Here is an 18,474-nt window from a genome sequence, read left to right as displayed (position 1 = left end):
AATAAAGTAACACTTAAGATTTGAAATTCTAAAAAAGTAACCCCAACAAACAAAATCTCAAATTGGTCATTGGCACCAAAAAGAACTTTTAGTTGAAGATTCTTTTTTCCCAAAATTCTTTTTAGTTCAAATTTTAAATAATATTTTATTGGATTTTCCCAAAATTATCTTCCCAACTGAAGCTTCTTTTTTCCTCTTCATCTTTCCATTTCCTACAAAATACTCCATTCTTCCAAATAAAAAAAAAGTGTTGAAACAATGGAGAGCTTGCCAATCTCTAATATTTAGCCTCTTAAGTTTTACTTGGATCTTCAGGGGGGAAAAAACATGCAATATAAAACATTTTTATTTAAAGCATAATTCAAAGGAAATTAAAGTATTTTACTTGGATCTTCAGGGGAGAAAAAACATGAATTTTGTGAAAGACTGTTATTTATCACTTTCATCTCACATCTGTAAATCGAAAACCAAACATTTGGGATTCCTAATCTTTCTCCCTGTCCTGCTTTTTCTTCTTTTGGCAACCAAACAGTTACTATTTCCTTTTAGGTTCCCAACTCTTTTTCTGCTTCTTCTTCCTCTCTTTCCTTTTTGGTTCCTTTTGACTTACCCTTACTGGGTTCCACTACCAGAGCCATGTCAACAGCGAGAGATCCTGCTATAAAGCTTTTCGGTAGAGATATTCCTGTAGATTCAACACGCAACACCGATTCGCCTCAAGTTATGGTATTCTTTCACTCTCCTCTATTCTGTTATTTTAATTTTAATTTTTTATTCCTTTGGAATATAAATTACCCATAAGTTTTTACGAACTTGTAATTTTGTTTGTCTTTTGAACTGTACGCAACCATACATTCTGTAACTGGTGTCTTTTGAGCGAGTTTATTTGTGTTGTTTGTGGTTTGTGATTTTCATGGGGAGCGCAGGTTCTAGATGTATTTATTGACTTTCTTTCTCGGGAGCATTGTAGTTATGTGGTTGATATTTCATTATAGCTTTGAAAGTTAGCTGAGTACAAGAAAATCCTTTTGGTTTGGCAACTGCTTGCACCCGTCGCTGTGCGGCATATTTAATAATCTGTAGTTAAATTAAAGTGACAGGACCACTAAAGATTTTTTGATAAGCTGTCTCAAAGGTGGTTGATATATACATTTGTGTTCCAGAAGGAGACTAAAAATGAAAAGGAAGAAACTTGATGGGGAATTCAAGAAAAGATAAATTATAGGTTTAATTTCTAGGTATTTGCTAGCACTGATTGATTGGGTCTCTCAAAAATACTTCTTATTGGAGAATCTAATTGTGAAGGACTATGAAACTTTACCTTGTCCAGTCATCAAAGAAAATGTACAATGACTTAATATGATATTTTCTCTCTTGGGTTGGGACTAGATTGTTCAAAAAGTGATGAACGCCTTAAATTTGACCAACTTAATTGAGGTGTTCTCGCAGAAATATAGTTGGAATATAAATCGAGATTTATGCAAGATGATTTTTGTGCTTCTGTCATGTTGGAACATTGAACTGTAGGACTTTCAACTTGATTCTTATGTCATTTTTTCCCCCATATACTACCAATTTCTGGATTATGAAGCATGAAATGGGCTTATATATCTGTGGAAATTGCATGTCAATCTTTTGTTTAAAGATTAATATGTTATGCTAGCTCTGTAATTTGATTATGGAGCCTTTTGGGCCTAATCTAAGTATTCTACTATCTTCAATCGTATGCCCTTTGATAAAGTTTAGTCCTTAATTGCAGAACAGGTATGATAAATCGACAATTGAAGGCAATGTTCCATTCAGAGCTGGTAAGCAGCATAATTCTATTGAAGAGGCAGATGTAGACGTTTATGGAAGTCCTACTATTGATGTGGAGGCTAAAGTAGATCACAGAACTAAAAACTACAAGGCTGGTAGTAGAGATATGGATCATCAAGAAAAAGTTTTGAAGAAACCAGACAAGGTTCTCCCTTGTCCTCGCTGCAACAGCTTGGAGACTAAGTTTTGCTATTTCAACAATTACAATGTTAATCAACCTAGGCATTTCTGCAAAAATTGCCAAAGATATTGGACAGCTGGGGGGATAATTAGAAATGTTCCTGTGGGTGCTGGAAAGCGCAAAAATAAACATTCGCCATTACCTGTTGGCCCAGATTCAGCATCTGTTGCCCACACGGACTCCAACTCGCCCCCTACAGTTTCAAGACCTACTGGAGGAATGGGAAATAGCCCAGGAATTGGGGAGGATGCTCCTCTTTGTGAATCCTTGGAGGCTGTGTTAAATCTAAAAGGCCAGAAGAAAACTGAAGTTGACTCCTCTATTGGTGATGATGGTGAGGAGGCTTCCAAGGATTTTGAATCTAGGGAAAAGGAATGCTCGGCAAATGAAATTGAGCAGGTAGATTTGCAGCAACAAGTAAATGGTTTTAATCCTCTACATCCACTTCATTACTATCCTGTACCTCCCTGGGCTTACCAATGGAGTCCATGTTGGAATTCAATGGTATTTAGACCTGGTCCTGCTTACATGGGCTCTGCATCCATGATGGCAGTCCCAGGTTTCACTGCACCAACAATGGAATTCTCACCAGGACCTTTCTATTCAAGTCCCCTACCAAGCTGGACTGGCCAGAAGGAAGAGTCTCCATTTGCTGGGTCTACATTTAGTGGCATCCCATCACCTTCCTCTTCCACTAGCAGCAGTGTTTGTTCGGGGACTAAGTCTCCAACCTTAGGAAAACATTCCAGAGATGTAAGTACTCAGACAGGTGATGCAATGAGACGGAATCTTTGGGTACCTAAGACTCTGAGAATTAATGATCCAGAAGAAGCTGCAAGGAGTTCTATATGGTCTGCTTTTGGTACAAAGAGAGAACAGAACAAACCTATTATCAAAGGCAGCGTTTTTAAGTCTTTTGAACCTAAGTCGGAAGGTGCAAGTTCTCATATTTCAAATACTGATCAAATTTTGACCGCAAACCCTGCTGCGTTTTCTCGCTCAGAATCATTTCAGGAAAGAATGTAAAATCTTGCATTTCATTCTGCTTTTATTGCTGAGGTGAGCTAGACCATGTCATGCTGGCAGTTGTTGTTTGGATGAAGCACGGAGGATTTCTGCTTCTTCCATTTTGTCATGGCTAGTTACAGGTCACTATATCTCAAAAGATAATCTATGACAGTATGACACAAACTTTTGAGGGATTTCTGAGCTAATTCTTCTCGGTTTGGTAAGAATACAAGATTATGGGACTTTAATAGCTTTCATGTTTAAATCTCACGGGCCACCTCATAAAAAGAGTCATCAGAATCGGAATGTCCTTTTTGCGTGGGATTACGGCAATTTATTTTAGAGGTATGACCTTTGAACTCCATAGCAGTTGCAATCAAGATGATTTCTTTTCCATTTAATTTTCAGCTACTTCTGTCATCTACTAGTCAGTTTTAGGAGTTTGCATGTCCTATTCACTTCTCTGTGCACAATTTTTGAGATTTTCTAGATTTTTTTTTTTAATCAGTTCCTTCTCTCTCTCTCTCTGTGTTATTGTATCTTAAAAATTGATAATAAGAAAAAGAAAGATGCTCAGAAAAGCTTCTTTCTGCAAACCATTTTAGCAGAGTTTTCTTGCTCTCTCTTATATTCTGAGGAAACCAAAACTATGCTATTTATTACAGTGTCTACCACAATCTAGTGGAGTCTTTCACGCTTAATGACATTACGTGGTTTAGAACACTATATAAATTGTAAATTGCTATGAGGATATTTTCTCTTTTCTTATTTGAATTTTATTTTTATAGAGCATCTTTCTTTATTTCGTGACCCCCCTTGTTTTAATCTGAATATTAGTTGTCCTTCTTATCGTATAATATTTGATAAACTTCTGTTTATCTTCGTCATATGTTTCCTTTGATTTAATGTGGCTTGTCAATGTTGATCATAGCATTTCTATGAGGTGACTGGACTGAGCACTATTTGCTTGTTGAGAGAACTTTCCTTTTTTGTTTTTGTTTGTTTTTGGTCTATTTTATTTTTGGCTTTGTGGGAAGGGTAGAATTTTTTCACGCACCTTTAGACATAAAAGCTTGCCAACATGACTGCTAAGTGACTGCTTATATTCATACTTTATCGGCGACATGACTGCTAAATGAGCATTTGTAACATTCTTGTAAAATTGAAAAAAGTGATGGGAGTCCATGAATCATGATTGTCTGCAATTATGATTCATTTGGGTGATTCATGGTGTTTGGTTGTCTTTAGTGATGGCAAAGGGATTACATCATATGCTTCTGATTGCTGCACTATGAAGGGGGATTACATCATGTCAAAAGACATTCATGTCCTTGGTTCACCTCCCTCAACCATACTGAGCCCCCGCCCTCCGTCACCAGAAAGAGGGAGGCTTTTTTTTCCCCCTCCTGAAAGGATATTTTTGTCCTTTTGATTTTATCTTTTGTAAAGTACGTACAAAAATATATTTTATTACCCCATTCTTAATATTGTGCCAAACAAACTTACTGCAATCACCATTACATTCCATCACATTCCCAACCACTCTATTTCCAAGCATTCAAGGAACAAAACAGGCCATAAAGTTTTGAGGCTTGTCTCTACTATTTATTTAAAGGGAGGTTTGATCATTTGAGACCCTTCCCAGGCTTAGATTATCACAGAACCACCACATATAAGCTTTGCATATCTGGCTGATCAGCATGATGGACTGACCAACCCATGATTTCATATTTTCTTAGCTAATTCTGGAGAGTGGAGAGAAATCTGTAAGTCTGTTTGAGGGAGACATTCTTTGGTCATACTTGAAACAGTGTGTAAAACCACAACTTATGTGTAAGGAAATTGCGAAAAGGACAAAATTCAGGTGAAGTTCTGAATGTGACGTGATATTTTTCATAAAAATGGAACACATGGACAACTCTTCTCTAAGTAACCATGGATTGCTTAAAAGAAATTCTTCTCATGTCATCATATTTTATTGAGGGGTTTCATTGCATTTATTTTTCCATTGAAAGAAATCTTGAAACCCTATCAGGTCGGTTATGCAAGGAAGTTCATTCTAAACATTATTGACTGAGATGAGTCTTTCATTGGGAGGCTGTGATCTTCGTGTTTCTGGAAATAAACAGAGGTTCTTCATACTTTTGATTCATATATTATAAAAGTTATATGGGGGAAACAAATTTGCAACGGCAGTGTGTAGAAGCTTGGCAATTGTTCAGGAGTTGGAGGTGTTATTTCTGATTAAATCAGAAAACAAGATTGGTTGGCTACTCAAAATGTGACTGCCAAATAGCATTGTAAGGAATTCATTGGGGGATATTTTTAAGTGGTTTCATAGCATTTTTTAAAATATTTATAGGTCTTTTTAATGATTTCCGAGAATTCAATTCATTTAAACACTTTTTTAACATTAAAGAAAAAAGGCTAAGATACAAATTTGTTTCAGAAATTTTTACTCATGAACGTTGGGCATTTGAAAGGTATTTTGGGTGTGAATATGTCTTGCAAATTTAAAGTCATAGTAATTTTGCCTTGTCTTGTTAACATTGACCATTAAATTAGTGACATGGATTGTTAATTTTACTAGTAAAAGGTAGCATTATTGTGATTTTAAACTTTTACAAGAAATTTGCACAATTTTTTTTCCCGAGTGCCCAACGCTTGAAGCAAATCTGTACCTTAACTCTTTTAAAAACAATTGCATTCCATCAGCGATGGGTGTTTGTTCTTTGCTTAATGCGTAAAAGAAATGTTTTTATGGTATTATTTTCTTATATATTTTTCCCATGTAATGTATTGTTTTTATAATCGTCGTTGGCATTTTTTACGATTTCAAATTTTTGAATCTCTTTCAAAATTTCAAAATTATGTTTCTAATATTATGTAAAAATGACGGATGATTGTTAAGTATATATAAAATGATTATTTTTAAGGAATATATTTTGAATAATCATAATTATAGTTTTCGTCAATGAATAAAATTATTTATCATTTTTTTCAAAAAAAAAAGTGGTTTAGGCCGCATCTAGAGCACCTCTACATAGATTTTGCAGACTGCACATAAGGCCGGGCCGGCCTATGTGCATCAATATCACCCATTCTATAACAAAATTCTTGTTATTAACACTTTAAAAGTAACTTATTTTGATTTAATTGTTCAAAAATATATTAAATACATAAAACTTAATACTTTTAAGTCTGAAATGGAGAATGTAGAAGCATTTCAACGTTAATCCTTAGAATGAGATAAAATATAAGATTAGAAACATATACAATATCTGTGCATCTATGCATCATAAAAAATTAATAGGAAACATTAATAGTCCATATTATAATTTTTCACATAATAAATAATTTTTTTATAGACGACAAACGAGGACAAGAAGATAGAATATTTTATATATATATATATATAGCTATTATAAAAGACTCAGAAAAAGGTGATTTGATAATCCCGACACTAATAATCAAGATACCTCCATATAATATGGAGTATAAAAACCCACATTATTGATTTATCTAAAAAAAAGTTGAGTTCACAATACCCCAAAATAAATATTAAGAGAAATTGGGAATAAATCCTTCATTAGATAATTGGCAAATAATTTCTCGAACGATAAATTACACCCAAAAAAAAATAATTTGCACAAAACATTACATATAAAACTAAATTCACATAGAAAAGATGACTTGCAAATTAAAAAAAATTTCAGCTAAAAGTTGAGTTGCATGTTACATATGTATGGATGGATTGCATACAAAGAAAGATAGGTTACACAAGTGAAATTGAGTTGTATACAATAAAAATTGAGTTGCACAATGTCCTTAAGGATCATGTTTTAGTTAATTTCTTAATGATTGATGTATTCCCAATTTTTCCAAAAATACTATGTTAACCTTTGTGCATGGGAAAGACTTAAATCAGTAGAACCATCATAAACAGTAAAAAAAAAAAAAGCATGGCAGTAATAGGCAACTAGTTCCATTAAAGAAAGAAGAAATTATACACTATCATTATTGGACAAAGCCAAAAGAAATACATGTCATGTGCTTCCATATTTGCCTAATAGATAACCTGTGTACGTTCATAAATTATATCAGAAATACATATCTGATGCCAGCAAAAACCAATCTACATAATAGAGTTCCTCAGTACAATTTAAGCTCAAAGTTATCCTATGCGAAAGCTCCTCTCAATTTATGAGTCAACTCTCAAAAGGGAGAATATGGGGAAAGCAAAAGAAACTTATCAGAACATCATACTGAAGATCTCACATTTTTTCTTCCCCTATGCTCATTTCCCCCCCATTATTGTTGTCAGTTTTTTTCAGCTTCTTTGGGTTGAGAACTAACGTCCATCTAAAGTATGTTCCAATATCCAACCTGAACCATAACTGCAAAGCATTTTACAGGGTTCCCAATTCAATAAAGGAAAACGATGGGACAACCTCACTTTAGAAGCCGTCTATGAAACATCAATGAAATCATATGTAGTAGGCGTTTGACATGATGTTACAAATTGTACCTGGCCACATGAGCTATCTCCCATCATTCAAGGTTTCAAGGGGCCTTTTGCCTTCTCAAACTAGCTTTCGAGCTTCTAAAAGCCATGCCAAACACACCAATCTCAACCATCTCGGTATATGTACTTTTCTTACAAAGCCATCAAGGATCAGCGACCTTTAGATTTTCTGCGTCTCCCTAGCAGTTTTAGCATGTTGTCAGTGACATCAGGGCGAGAGCTGTTGTCTTCATCTTCATCTTGATTATTTTCAGAGGTGTGAGTCAACCAAGCCAATGCCTCTATAGCAGCATCTCTCTCTGCTAGCTGCTTGTTTCTCTTGGGTTTGCCAACAAACTGCATTCCTTTGAACTCCACCAGTGCCCTAAACTCATTTGTTTTAAGGTGTTTTGTTTTGTACTTGGGAGGAGAATGCCCTGCACGCATCAACAGTGTTTGTAGCAAGCTTTTGGGGTTTGTCCCATCTTTTGTGAATTTACTCTCATCATTAGCTACCTTCGGCTTCCTTGTTTCTCGGCCAAATACAAATCTTCCTTCACATTGATCCCCCGCCACAAGTTCCTGGACAGCAAGCATCAAGTACTTCCCTTCCTTGTGGATGTCGGTCTTGGGATCTTCCAGCTGCACGTTAAATGAATCAGCAAATTGATCAGCTCATGGGCAATGTTTATGAATGAAGATTTCCAACTCGAAATAACTTCTGGATGCACTAGTACAGGCTTTATTTGTTAGTGAATCAGTTGCTTAAAGTTAGTTTTATCATTAATTGTATCTAAACAGGAGATGTTATCAGCAGATCTACTTTCTCCAGTTGTTTATTTGATAACAGTATTTTAGAATGGTAAATTTAACTATTTATGCCCATCGTCGGCATTTCTTTGAATTGAGAGAGTGTACCGCTAGTTTGGGTTTCAGACGAGGGAGACGTAGTTCGGAAAATGAGAAGAGTAATACAACTTTAACAACGTCGAGGACAGTATTTTAGTCAAATGGATGGAAGTGCAGCAAATTGTTCAAGGGAAGGAGAGTATGCATATTTATTGACATTAAAGGAAACAACTACAACAACCAAGCTTTTGTCCCATTAGATGGGATCAGCAACATAGGTCATACAATACTATTTTACTTTGTCAATAACTAAATCTTTAGATATATTGTTAATAAAAAAAAAAATCCCGTTCAATAACTAGAAGAGAAGCTTATGTAATTTCTGATTTAAAAAATATATTTAATAGTATTTATAGATATTTAATTAACAATAAAAATAAATAGAATAAATACAAAGGGAAAACCATATTGAAGGTGTCTATACTTTCTCTCAATTTTTAATTTGATACCTATGTGTTTTTTTCTCTTTTAATTAAACATTTAATTTTACTTTTTTAGCAACATTAGCTTTTATGTCTTTGCTCTATCGATATTTTTAGTTTCTATGTAAGGATTAATAATGTTAATAGAGTAAAATTAAAGATTTAGTTAAGAGCAAAAAACATAGAGGTACCAAATTAAAAATTAAAAAAAAAATATAAGTACTTCCAATATGGTTTTCCCCAAATAGAAATATTATTTTCTTAATTTTAATTAATTAATGATATTTATCATATCTTATTTATATCTTTATATTTATATTAAGTTTTACATTTCTATTTAGCTTTCATAATTTATTCAAGAAAAATTATAGGCTTTCATTTAAAGGATAGGCTTACTTTAAGTTTCAGATCAAAATAACACTACCTTGTGCTTTGTCAAACACGTCTCAACGGGCTTTTGCCGCAGGTACTTGTCAAAAGATAATAAAACCATTTATAGAACTTCACATGAACTTTTACGTTTGAGATGTTCCATTTAAGAATAAACTGACAATTTTGATAAGGAAAGCTTGCAACTTCCCTGCATCTTACTTAGAAGGTGTTTGAATCAGGCCAAACCATGGTTTGGAGAATAACTCCTGGAGAGAATAAATTTGTAAAAAATAGATTTTGTGAAAAAATAATTCTGATAAAGTGAGAGTTGTTGGATAATTGTTGTCAGTAGTGATTTTTTCTATACAGAATTACTAAAAAGGACATAAGTTTAAATGATAATTATATAAAAGATATATTTTGTAATATATGTTTAATTGAAGTAATAAATTTGTTACTAATATATATTTTGCCAACATAATAAATAAGACATAAATAATGTAAATAATAAATAAATAATATGTATATATATTTATAAAATAATTATATATATTATTAGGAAAATGAATCTGTTATTCTTCAAACTGAAGGATCGAAAGTGAAGAGTGAAAGAATGGCAAATAATTGAGGCCTGCTCTCTGTCATATCCGCTGGGCCCACCACCAACGATCAAATAATTTGTGCAAGAAGCAAGTCAGACATGCTTCATCCAAAACCATGGTTTTGGGGGCCAAAACCAAATCATGGTTTTGGATTTTTTTAGGGTGTTTGGCTGATTTTTTCCCAAACCATGGTTTGGGATGATAGCCAAACAGCCCCTCAAACATGCAAGAAATTATAACTACTCGACTGAAAACATGAGTACTCGACTGAGAAACACGGAACAGATATAGAGCAAGAAATCAAAATTGGATTTCCCCAAAAAAAAAGAAATCAAAATCCGCTGACCTTCTTTTGGACAAGCTTATCAAGCTCTTCCTTTAGCTTCATATAGCAGTCAGCTAAACTAGGATCCATGAAGAAGTCAATATAGCCATCCAACATTTTTAGATGTCCAGCCTACACCCCGCAAAACAAAGAAGAAAAAAGAAAGGCATATTACTGTCTTGAAATATATCAAGCCAAAATCTTTTGCTGAAAATTACAGATGTATCCAACTAGTAAATCACCTGTGTCCCGTTAACTAGGGCGCCGCCAAAAAGGATAAGTACTGAATCAGACACACCAGTGGAATCACGTATAAAAACAGCATTGACTTTTACTTTTTCACCAAAAACCAGCCATGGATAAGAAATGGTTTGGCAGCGCTCATTCACTGAATTCTGGCCAAAATCATCAATAGCAGTAAAAATCTAGAAATTAATATGATAGGGGCCCGGGGGGGGGGGGTTCAGCTTATACGCAAGTTAAGTTGATTTGTAGCTTCGCCATCATGATATATGCACACGCAGTTAAAAATGACATCTATTAGAGAGGCTAAAGACATAAAAGGTACAGAAAAATCCTCACAGAATCCACAGATTTCCCAGCTATTGATGAATCTGTGGCGGCATGCATGTATCTCGTTTCATATAATTGCACTTAGGGATACTGGTCAAGCAGTGTTCATGAGAACTGGGGAAAATAGTAGTTTTTGTGTTTAAAACTGAACCGAGATCTGTTTTGACAATAGATTTCAGGAATAAACTGAAGCTTGAGATAACTAATAGCTAGAGCGGCTTCAGCTTTTCAATAGGCTTCTATGGCTTTATTATAAATATTAAAAAAATCAAATAGAAGAGAGAAAGCAAATATGGGTGGTTGTTACTGTTTTTCCAATTGTTTTGATTGCTTGAGTTAAGTATCATGTCTTCCTACTTTTTAGAAATCTAGTCATGCCGAGAATTTCTTCTATACCTCACCAAAATGATTCCACAATAATATTTTTGCTTCTTTGAAATTAATTTCAGCATAGCGCAAATGAAATTTTAGATGATCAACTAGAGTCGAAGAAGGAAATTACCATCAGAAATGAGCCAGATTTAGACAACAGCCATCATATAAATTTAGCATTCATTCAAGATAACTCCAACAAGGCCCTAATTCCTAAAAAAATGAGCATGGGTTTGCACTTACTGCATACAATAAAACCTGGCCGTCGTCCCTTGTTTTAAATGACATAGACGTCTCCCTGTGCTGTACAATAAGGCATAATAAAATTCAATCAAATAAAAATTAACCGAAAAATGTTGTTATGACAATTGTTGGAATACATGTCTGTGGAACAAGAAGCTTACCACTACTGATGCTATGCCAGGAAAGAGGCCAGAACAAATGACTGCACGAACCATAGATTGATTGTGACTCAGTTTGTTGTTAATGCTTGCATCTGAATCTACCAAACCCGCTTCCTTTAAGATGAAGCCAAACTGCTTCCGAAGAGAATGGATAGCCTGAAGAGTCTGGGCAGAGAGGAAATTTCTCCAGCAGTATTCATAAGCAGACCCTTCTCTTTCAGCATCTTTCCATCCCTCGTATGCACGGACAAGAGCCATATGGTCACTGTAATCTTTCGCAGAAAATCTAGACTTTGCCGTCCCTGCCAACTGAACCCCACAGACAAAAGTTATCAGTTTAATGGTATTATCCTAATATATGTCAGTTTAATCCAAGAAATACAGAAAGTGAACAAGGAATGAAGGGTTCATTAGTTTGGGGAACTTCAATGGCCTGACATCATGCGGAACCACTGGGTCCAAATCTGACATAAGCATATGCACACCTCACAACTCAGATAGAAACGAAGTACAGCTTAAAAACAAAAAACCATGTGGTTCACTGTCATGCAAAATTTTCAACACATTTTTAATAGAAAGAGAAATTTGATCAAAAAGATAATTACATGAAAAGACGATAAGACACCCTCCCAAAAGATAATACTGTTTTCACAGGAAAAGTGACGCTACTGCTGTGATAATTAGCATGATCAAGCCCTGCCATTCTCCACTAAATTTAATTAACCCCATCTAGTCTATCTCTATTTTTAAAAATGCGATATGACACAACTGAAGCGGAAATTTGTATTCATTGCCATAGTAGATAACCAAATTCAAATATTCTGATATTACAATTTTTTTTAGCTCAGGCATCGTAATAAATTAACTTACATCCTTCTTGTCTTGGGGCAGAAGGAAAGGATCCCTGACACTCAAGCCGGCAACTATTGTAAGAATAGGATCAAAGCAACGAAATATAGCACCCACAATCAACATTTTTCCCAGCTTGGGATCCACTGGAAGCATTGAGAGAAACCTCCCAAGATTAGAAAGATTTTCCTTCTCATCTAACGCTCCAATCATCTTGAGAAAATTGATAGCATTTTGGACAGCCCGTGGCTCTGGTGCCTGTAGAGCTGCTGATAAGAACTCTCCTATGCTCTCAACCTGCAGACTCTTTATTTGCAAGCAAAGAGAGTTCAAGGGTGTTCTCAGTAGCTCAGGAAGTTGGTATTCAGAAAACGCTTCATAAACACATTGGGGATAAAGGTGGTAGCATTCTCCTGGTTGTACACGACCTGCTCTCCCCCTTCTTTGACGAGCAGATGCTTGAGATATCCAAGAAGGTAGTAGGCAAGGTGTGTTATTCAAAGCATCGTAAGTAGTCTCTTTTGCTTTTCCACAATCAATTACAAACACTACATCATTGATAGTAATACTTGCCTCTGCCATATTTGTTGCAAGCACCACTTTCCTTACATTTGGTGGTGCTTTCTCAAATATGAGTCTCTGTTCAGAAGTTGCCATTGAACCATGACATGTTAGAAGCAGAACCCTATTAGGATCTCCTAAGAGAGGATGAGATTTGAGCTGATCCCTTAAACAACTTATATCCTCCCACCCAGTCATAAATACTAGAACAGCACCTGGTCGTTCCTTCCGACATATATGGCACAGAACAGCTTCAATGAGATTAAATCCTATGCAATCTGGGGACCAAGATGCAAGTGAATCACGGGTCCTAGAGCTATAACCTTCAAAACTTGATTTAGAAAGAGCATCCTATGAAACAATTGGAAGGTAATAATGTCACATATCGAACATGTCACCACTAAGGTCCTAAAACAAATATAGCATGTACACATAAAATTATTGGGATAACCGGGGCTTGCAGACGAAGGTATACCATGTAGTAGCAATTCTTATATAAGTATAAATCCATACCTTAAAAAAGGTCAAAAGATTAATAGTACGTTTTACAAGGAACAACATCAGGCAGCATGCACATGAAACATGACATCTGGCCAAACAGGAATCTAAATTCGAGTCATATCAGAGTTAAAATGATAAAATTAATACCAACACCTCCCAGCTGTTACTATTCCGAGGGGAAATATCTTTAGCTAAAATTGAAGCATAGAACAGGATATTGACACCAAAGTATACCGTGATTGATGCATGATAATAAATCAATCAATCAAAGCAAAACAAAGTAGGCATATCCATATTCTATAGCAATAACATGAATTCAAACAGCACATGTACAATATGGGATGAAAATCAAGATTTGAACAGGTATTTCTAGCCTAAGTTACCAGAGGTTCCAACTTTCTAACAACAGCAACAACAGTATATCTTGACAAACCTGACCTACCCTACTCCCGCCCAAAAGATAAAACTAAAATGAATAAAAGATCTTCCAAGTTTTGAGAAAAGAACCAAAGTTCCCCCAACTCACATCACACGCCAAATTCAAAGATAACAAACTTCAGAGCATTGTTAGAAGAAATTTGAAGAAACTTCGAGATTCAGCAGTGTTTGAAGTATACAGCTCTACAATAAACATGCATAAACCCAGACAGACAAACACATAACGGTAGGAGAAAAAGCACTTGAATATCATTCAAATTACCCACTATATTAGAATAGAGTACCCAAAGTAGTTTCACACCTCAACAAGAGCAGTGATCTGATTCTTCTTTTTCTTGGTGCTAGCTGCCTTTGTGTTTTCCACAGTTTCTCTTGACCATAATCATCAATTTGGTTGAAAGGAGTTAACTTATATCCAGTCATTTCTAGAACATCTTCCAAGAAATGAGCTCTCACAGGATAGGTGAAACCCTGGCAACAAAAAAATGCACTCAAAACACTACTCCTTTAGAAGCAAACATTTGAAACATTGGAAGAGTAGATTTCAGGAATAGATTCAATCTCATGTTGGTATTAGAAGGCAAGATATTGAATTCATACCAAAAGGCATAACAAAGAAAATTTGACTAAAGCATCACAATTCAGTTTCCAGGGAAGGGAGGAGGGGTCCCTCCTGAACGCAGTGTTGGGATGACAGCGAAAATTTTGCAATTAGGAAAACCACTTATGAGAAAATCCATTTGCAACAACTAATTAATGCATGGATATATCAACCAAAATGGATTTTGTTCTTAGTACTGTTAGGGAAAGTGACTATTGTACCAGTTAACTAAGAGCGTAAAAATGTACAAGATCAAATGGAACTTTTGGTGTGAGAGTAATGAAACTAACAGAAACTGGGGTCATTTAAATGTCAAAACTGACTACTTTGAAATGGAGGGAGAAAAAGGTATTTGGAGCCTCAAGATTGTCAAAAGAAAACTTCCGTAGTCATCAAATTGCATGCAGACATCCAACTTAGCAACCATCCAGCCACACAGGGTTGATACATCCTGTATAACTGAATGTTCAATTTATACAAAAGTACTCAAAAGAGAACTCAAGGTTGGGCTCACCGGAATATGAAATGTTGGTGCACCTCCAAAATAATTGGAAAATAGCTCAGCATTCAAGGTGGCACTCATTAAAACCAATCTCAAATCCCGACGACGTGGAAGAAGATCCTTTAACACAATCAGTAAGAAGTCTGAGATGAACCAACACCAAACAGAGGAAAGCATAAGTCTAATTTAGTTGCTTCCTTAGCAGTATATAAGTCCTTAATCTGACATTATTAGGAGAATTACCTTCATTCATGCCTCGCTCATGAATTTCATCAACAAAAACATGGGTTACACCATCCAGGTTTCGATCACTCAGCAACCGTCTAAGTAATATACCACTGGTACAGAATAGCAGATGTGTGTTTTTCCCCCTCATACCTTCTAATCGAACTTTGAAACCAACCTGTCAAAACACCTCTGTTGGGGAATAGCAGCAAGAACGAAGAAGTTCCCAATTTTAAAATACGTTTTTCAAAAGCAAAAAAAGTTTGAGTCTTTTTACTTTCTTCATGAACTTAATGCTTCATTTTAACTTTTCTGTACCATCACATTAATCACTTTGGTATTTTTTTTCCTAATAAAACAGAACTTACTGTTTCACCAAGAGGCTCTCCTCTCTCTGCTGATACTCTCTCAGCCACAGCCATAGCAGATATCCTTCGCGGCTGTGTGCAAATAATGTTGCAAAATGCTCCACGACCAGACTCTATCTCTGACTCTAATACATACTGAGGAAGTTGTGTGGTTTTACCACAGCCAGTCTCTCCAGATACTACAATCACCTATTATGATAATGATTAAGGTAAGGCATTAATTTGTTAACGTGAAAAACTCCACATTCAGCTCATTCTTCTAGATAAGCCATACAAAAAGCTAGTGTATCAGATACAAAAATGACAAGATCTGATTTAGGGGAATTAGAATTTCATCAAGTGAAGATAATCTATTATAAACTAATAAGAAGGGCATGCAAATGATAGTAATTGCAAAAACTCCAAAGGCCTGCCTGATTTCGTGCTATAGCTTGAAGTAAGCCTTCCTTCTCCCTGAATGCTGGCAGAGATTTCCGGAATCCCAGCATCAGCTTGCCTTCAGGTGATTCCTATAAAAGGTGCAATATACATGTAAAATATTAGGCTTAAACAAGCAAAAACTATTTATAGTAGTTTGTGACTGATGATTAAGAACAGCTTCTCCGGTCATAAGGGTAATTAGCTAGAATATTTTAAAGAACATTCTTGAATATCAATCCACTAAGATCACATGGTAAGAAAAACCCGTCAAGACCAATAAATCTAGAATGAGTTCCCTGTCATATACCTAAACTCTCAATTTTGCAAGCATATGTGGTGGTTCAATTGTCTGCTTTTAGGATATCAAGCGTCATGCAGCACCTTTGTGTTCAAGAATCATGGGCCTTTCTGAAAACAATCCTATAACCACTTCTTATTTCTCTCTCTCTTTCTAGGTTTTTTTTTAATTTCTGAAGTCACAATCCTAACAATAAAAAAAACCTGTAAATAATTTACCTAATCCCCCTTATATTTGAAAACAGTAAGCATGTACATACAATATGATGATTAGCAAGGGTTCCAGCACCCACTTTACAGGTGACTCAATGAGTTTTAGAATACTATATATGGGTCTAATTGGCAATAATTAGTGTCTCTCCAGTCTCATTATCCAAAGTTAGTAAGAGGTACTAAGGATACGAATTTCAATTATACCATTTGTGACCAAGCAATCAAAGTTCTTGAGGGAAAACAAAAGAGTATGCTCATCTCCCAATATCACAGAAGAGAAAGAAAATCAACAAATATTAGCTGGCAGTAAAAGGAGCAATGGTGACTTTAATGAGGCCAGCCATAAAATTTGGAATCAAGGCTACTTTTTATTGAAACATCAATGATACACAGTATTTAATGATTAGAAAAAGCATACATTCTCTTTAACTCCAAGCAACCAATCAGTTTCCTAATAACTTAGAAATAAGCAAGCAATTGATCAGTTTCCCTAATAACTTAGAAATAAAGTGCAGGAGGAAAAGAAAATGATCAAACATAAAGGAGCAACAGCAGCAGTTACAATCTCTTGACTGCCACTTAATAATTCAAACAGTGGTACAAGATGTGAATGTCAACAAAGAATTGAGGAAATCAAACAAATAAAACCTGCCAAGATCTTTGCATATTACGCATCCTCAAACTTCTCTTCTGGAGAACCTTTTCCATAACAGACTCATCCACAAAAGAATCAGTAATATCCTCCATATCAACATTGTTAGCTGGACTTGAATCATCCACATTGTTAGCGAGCTTTTCACAATTTAAATGAAGTCTATCAATGTATTCTTGCAACAAACCTTCAACCCTCCGTTGCAAGCTTAGAGGAATAACCACCTGTTCCAATGAAAGGTGCGTTTAGTTTTCTAGAATCGAGAATGAAATCAGTCATAGGTCATGTCAAATTGCCTCGCTGACACCACCTCAAAGTATTACCTCTCTTTGAGGACGCTTGTCATCCAAATCTGGCCTGTAGTGAGGAAGAGGCACTTTGCTTGCAACAATAACTTTTCCATACAATTCACTGTGTAAAGTGTAACAGAACACATAACAATCAAGGACCAAAAACAATGGAAGAAACTTATCATGCATGCTCAAAGTAATCATTCAAAGTCAAGCAAAGTGCAATTATATCCTATCAAAGTATTGATGACCCTATTTGATTCCATATTGCAAAAGAGTAAGAAAAGTGGAAACAAACGTTTATTTATCTTTAAAAAGGTTTATTCATCTTTAAAGTCCCATTAAATTTATTTACCTGTAAAGTCCCATTCTTTTGGCAAGATTAGATATCTGCTCATAGTCTCTCCTATCTTTTTTGTCTCTAGATACAATCTCCTGGTCCTTTTCACTGCGTAACAGCATGCTGAGTTTCCATTTCCACTCGTCAACATTGGCCACCGTAGATGATGCCTGTAAGTATAACAACTACGTTTTCTTAGAACGAGAGGAAATCCCAAACAGTGGGCTATTATGGTTGACAGAAGCTATTAACCACATACTAGCATATAGGATAAGCGCATAATTTATAAATGGAAATAAACCTTATAACGTTTCCAGCATAACTAGATAATTAGTCTTTAGTCTTAAACACAACAAACTAAAAGAGTTTATATCACAGATAATACATACAAAACTTGTTAAACGGCCATGAAGATTTTAGAAGTAAACTCTCTTCGTTTTATCCAACAACAAAAGAAAAACAAAATCTATGGACAAAACGAACCTGATGGTTCTCGAAATCACCCTCGTACTCGTCATCCGAGAACTGCTCCAGGGCGTACCCAGAAACCCGACGTTTGGGAATGAGGAATCTGCCATTCCAAATAGAAAAAATCCAAGGTGGACGCCCAGTGAGTGTCCTAGCAAGGGAACTACGAAGACTGGGGAGAAGCTGCGTGTGGGCTTGCACAGATTTTTTCACACATCCTATGAGAAAAGCTATTGACTGCTTCGAATTTTGCATTCTA

At 35.5% G+C, this 18,474-nt stretch overlaps 1 protein-coding gene, 1 long non-coding RNA gene and 1 pseudogene across 2 annotated transcripts; 2 read left to right on the top strand and 1 right to left on the bottom strand.

Moving 5' to 3' along the window:
* Positions 1 to 498: 498 nt before the first annotated feature.
* LOC114757670 (cyclic dof factor 1) lies at positions 499 to 3,120 on the top strand. Its single transcript, XM_028946754.1, has 2 exons — positions 499 to 726; positions 1,760 to 3,120. The coding sequence occupies exons 1-2, from the start codon at positions 637 to 639 to the stop codon at positions 3,023 to 3,025; spliced, it is 1,356 nt and encodes a 451-aa protein (XP_028802587.1). The 5' UTR covers positions 499 to 636; the 3' UTR covers positions 3,026 to 3,120.
* A 58-nt stretch (positions 3,121 to 3,178) lies between these two features.
* LOC114757671 (uncharacterized) lies at positions 3,179 to 4,537 on the top strand. The gene is made up of 2 exons (XR_003741591.1): positions 3,179 to 3,352; positions 4,256 to 4,537. It is a non-coding gene; the product is annotated as an uncharacterized LOC114757671 (long non-coding RNA).
* A 2,439-nt stretch (positions 4,538 to 6,976) lies between these two features.
* LOC114757677 (DExH-box ATP-dependent RNA helicase DExH3-like) lies at positions 6,977 to 18,470 on the bottom strand (annotated as a pseudogene).
* Between the last annotated feature and the right edge of the window lie 4 nt (positions 18,471 to 18,474).

This window comes from Neltuma alba, unplaced genomic scaffold, assembly GCF_004799145.2.
Source record: "Neltuma alba isolate B1F8T4 unplaced genomic scaffold, ASM479914v2 tig00010615_pilon, whole genome shotgun sequence".
NCBI classification, from domain to species: domain Eukaryota; kingdom Viridiplantae; phylum Streptophyta; class Magnoliopsida; order Fabales; family Fabaceae; genus Neltuma; species Neltuma alba.
This window is presented reverse-complemented; position numbering and strand designations above follow the sequence as displayed.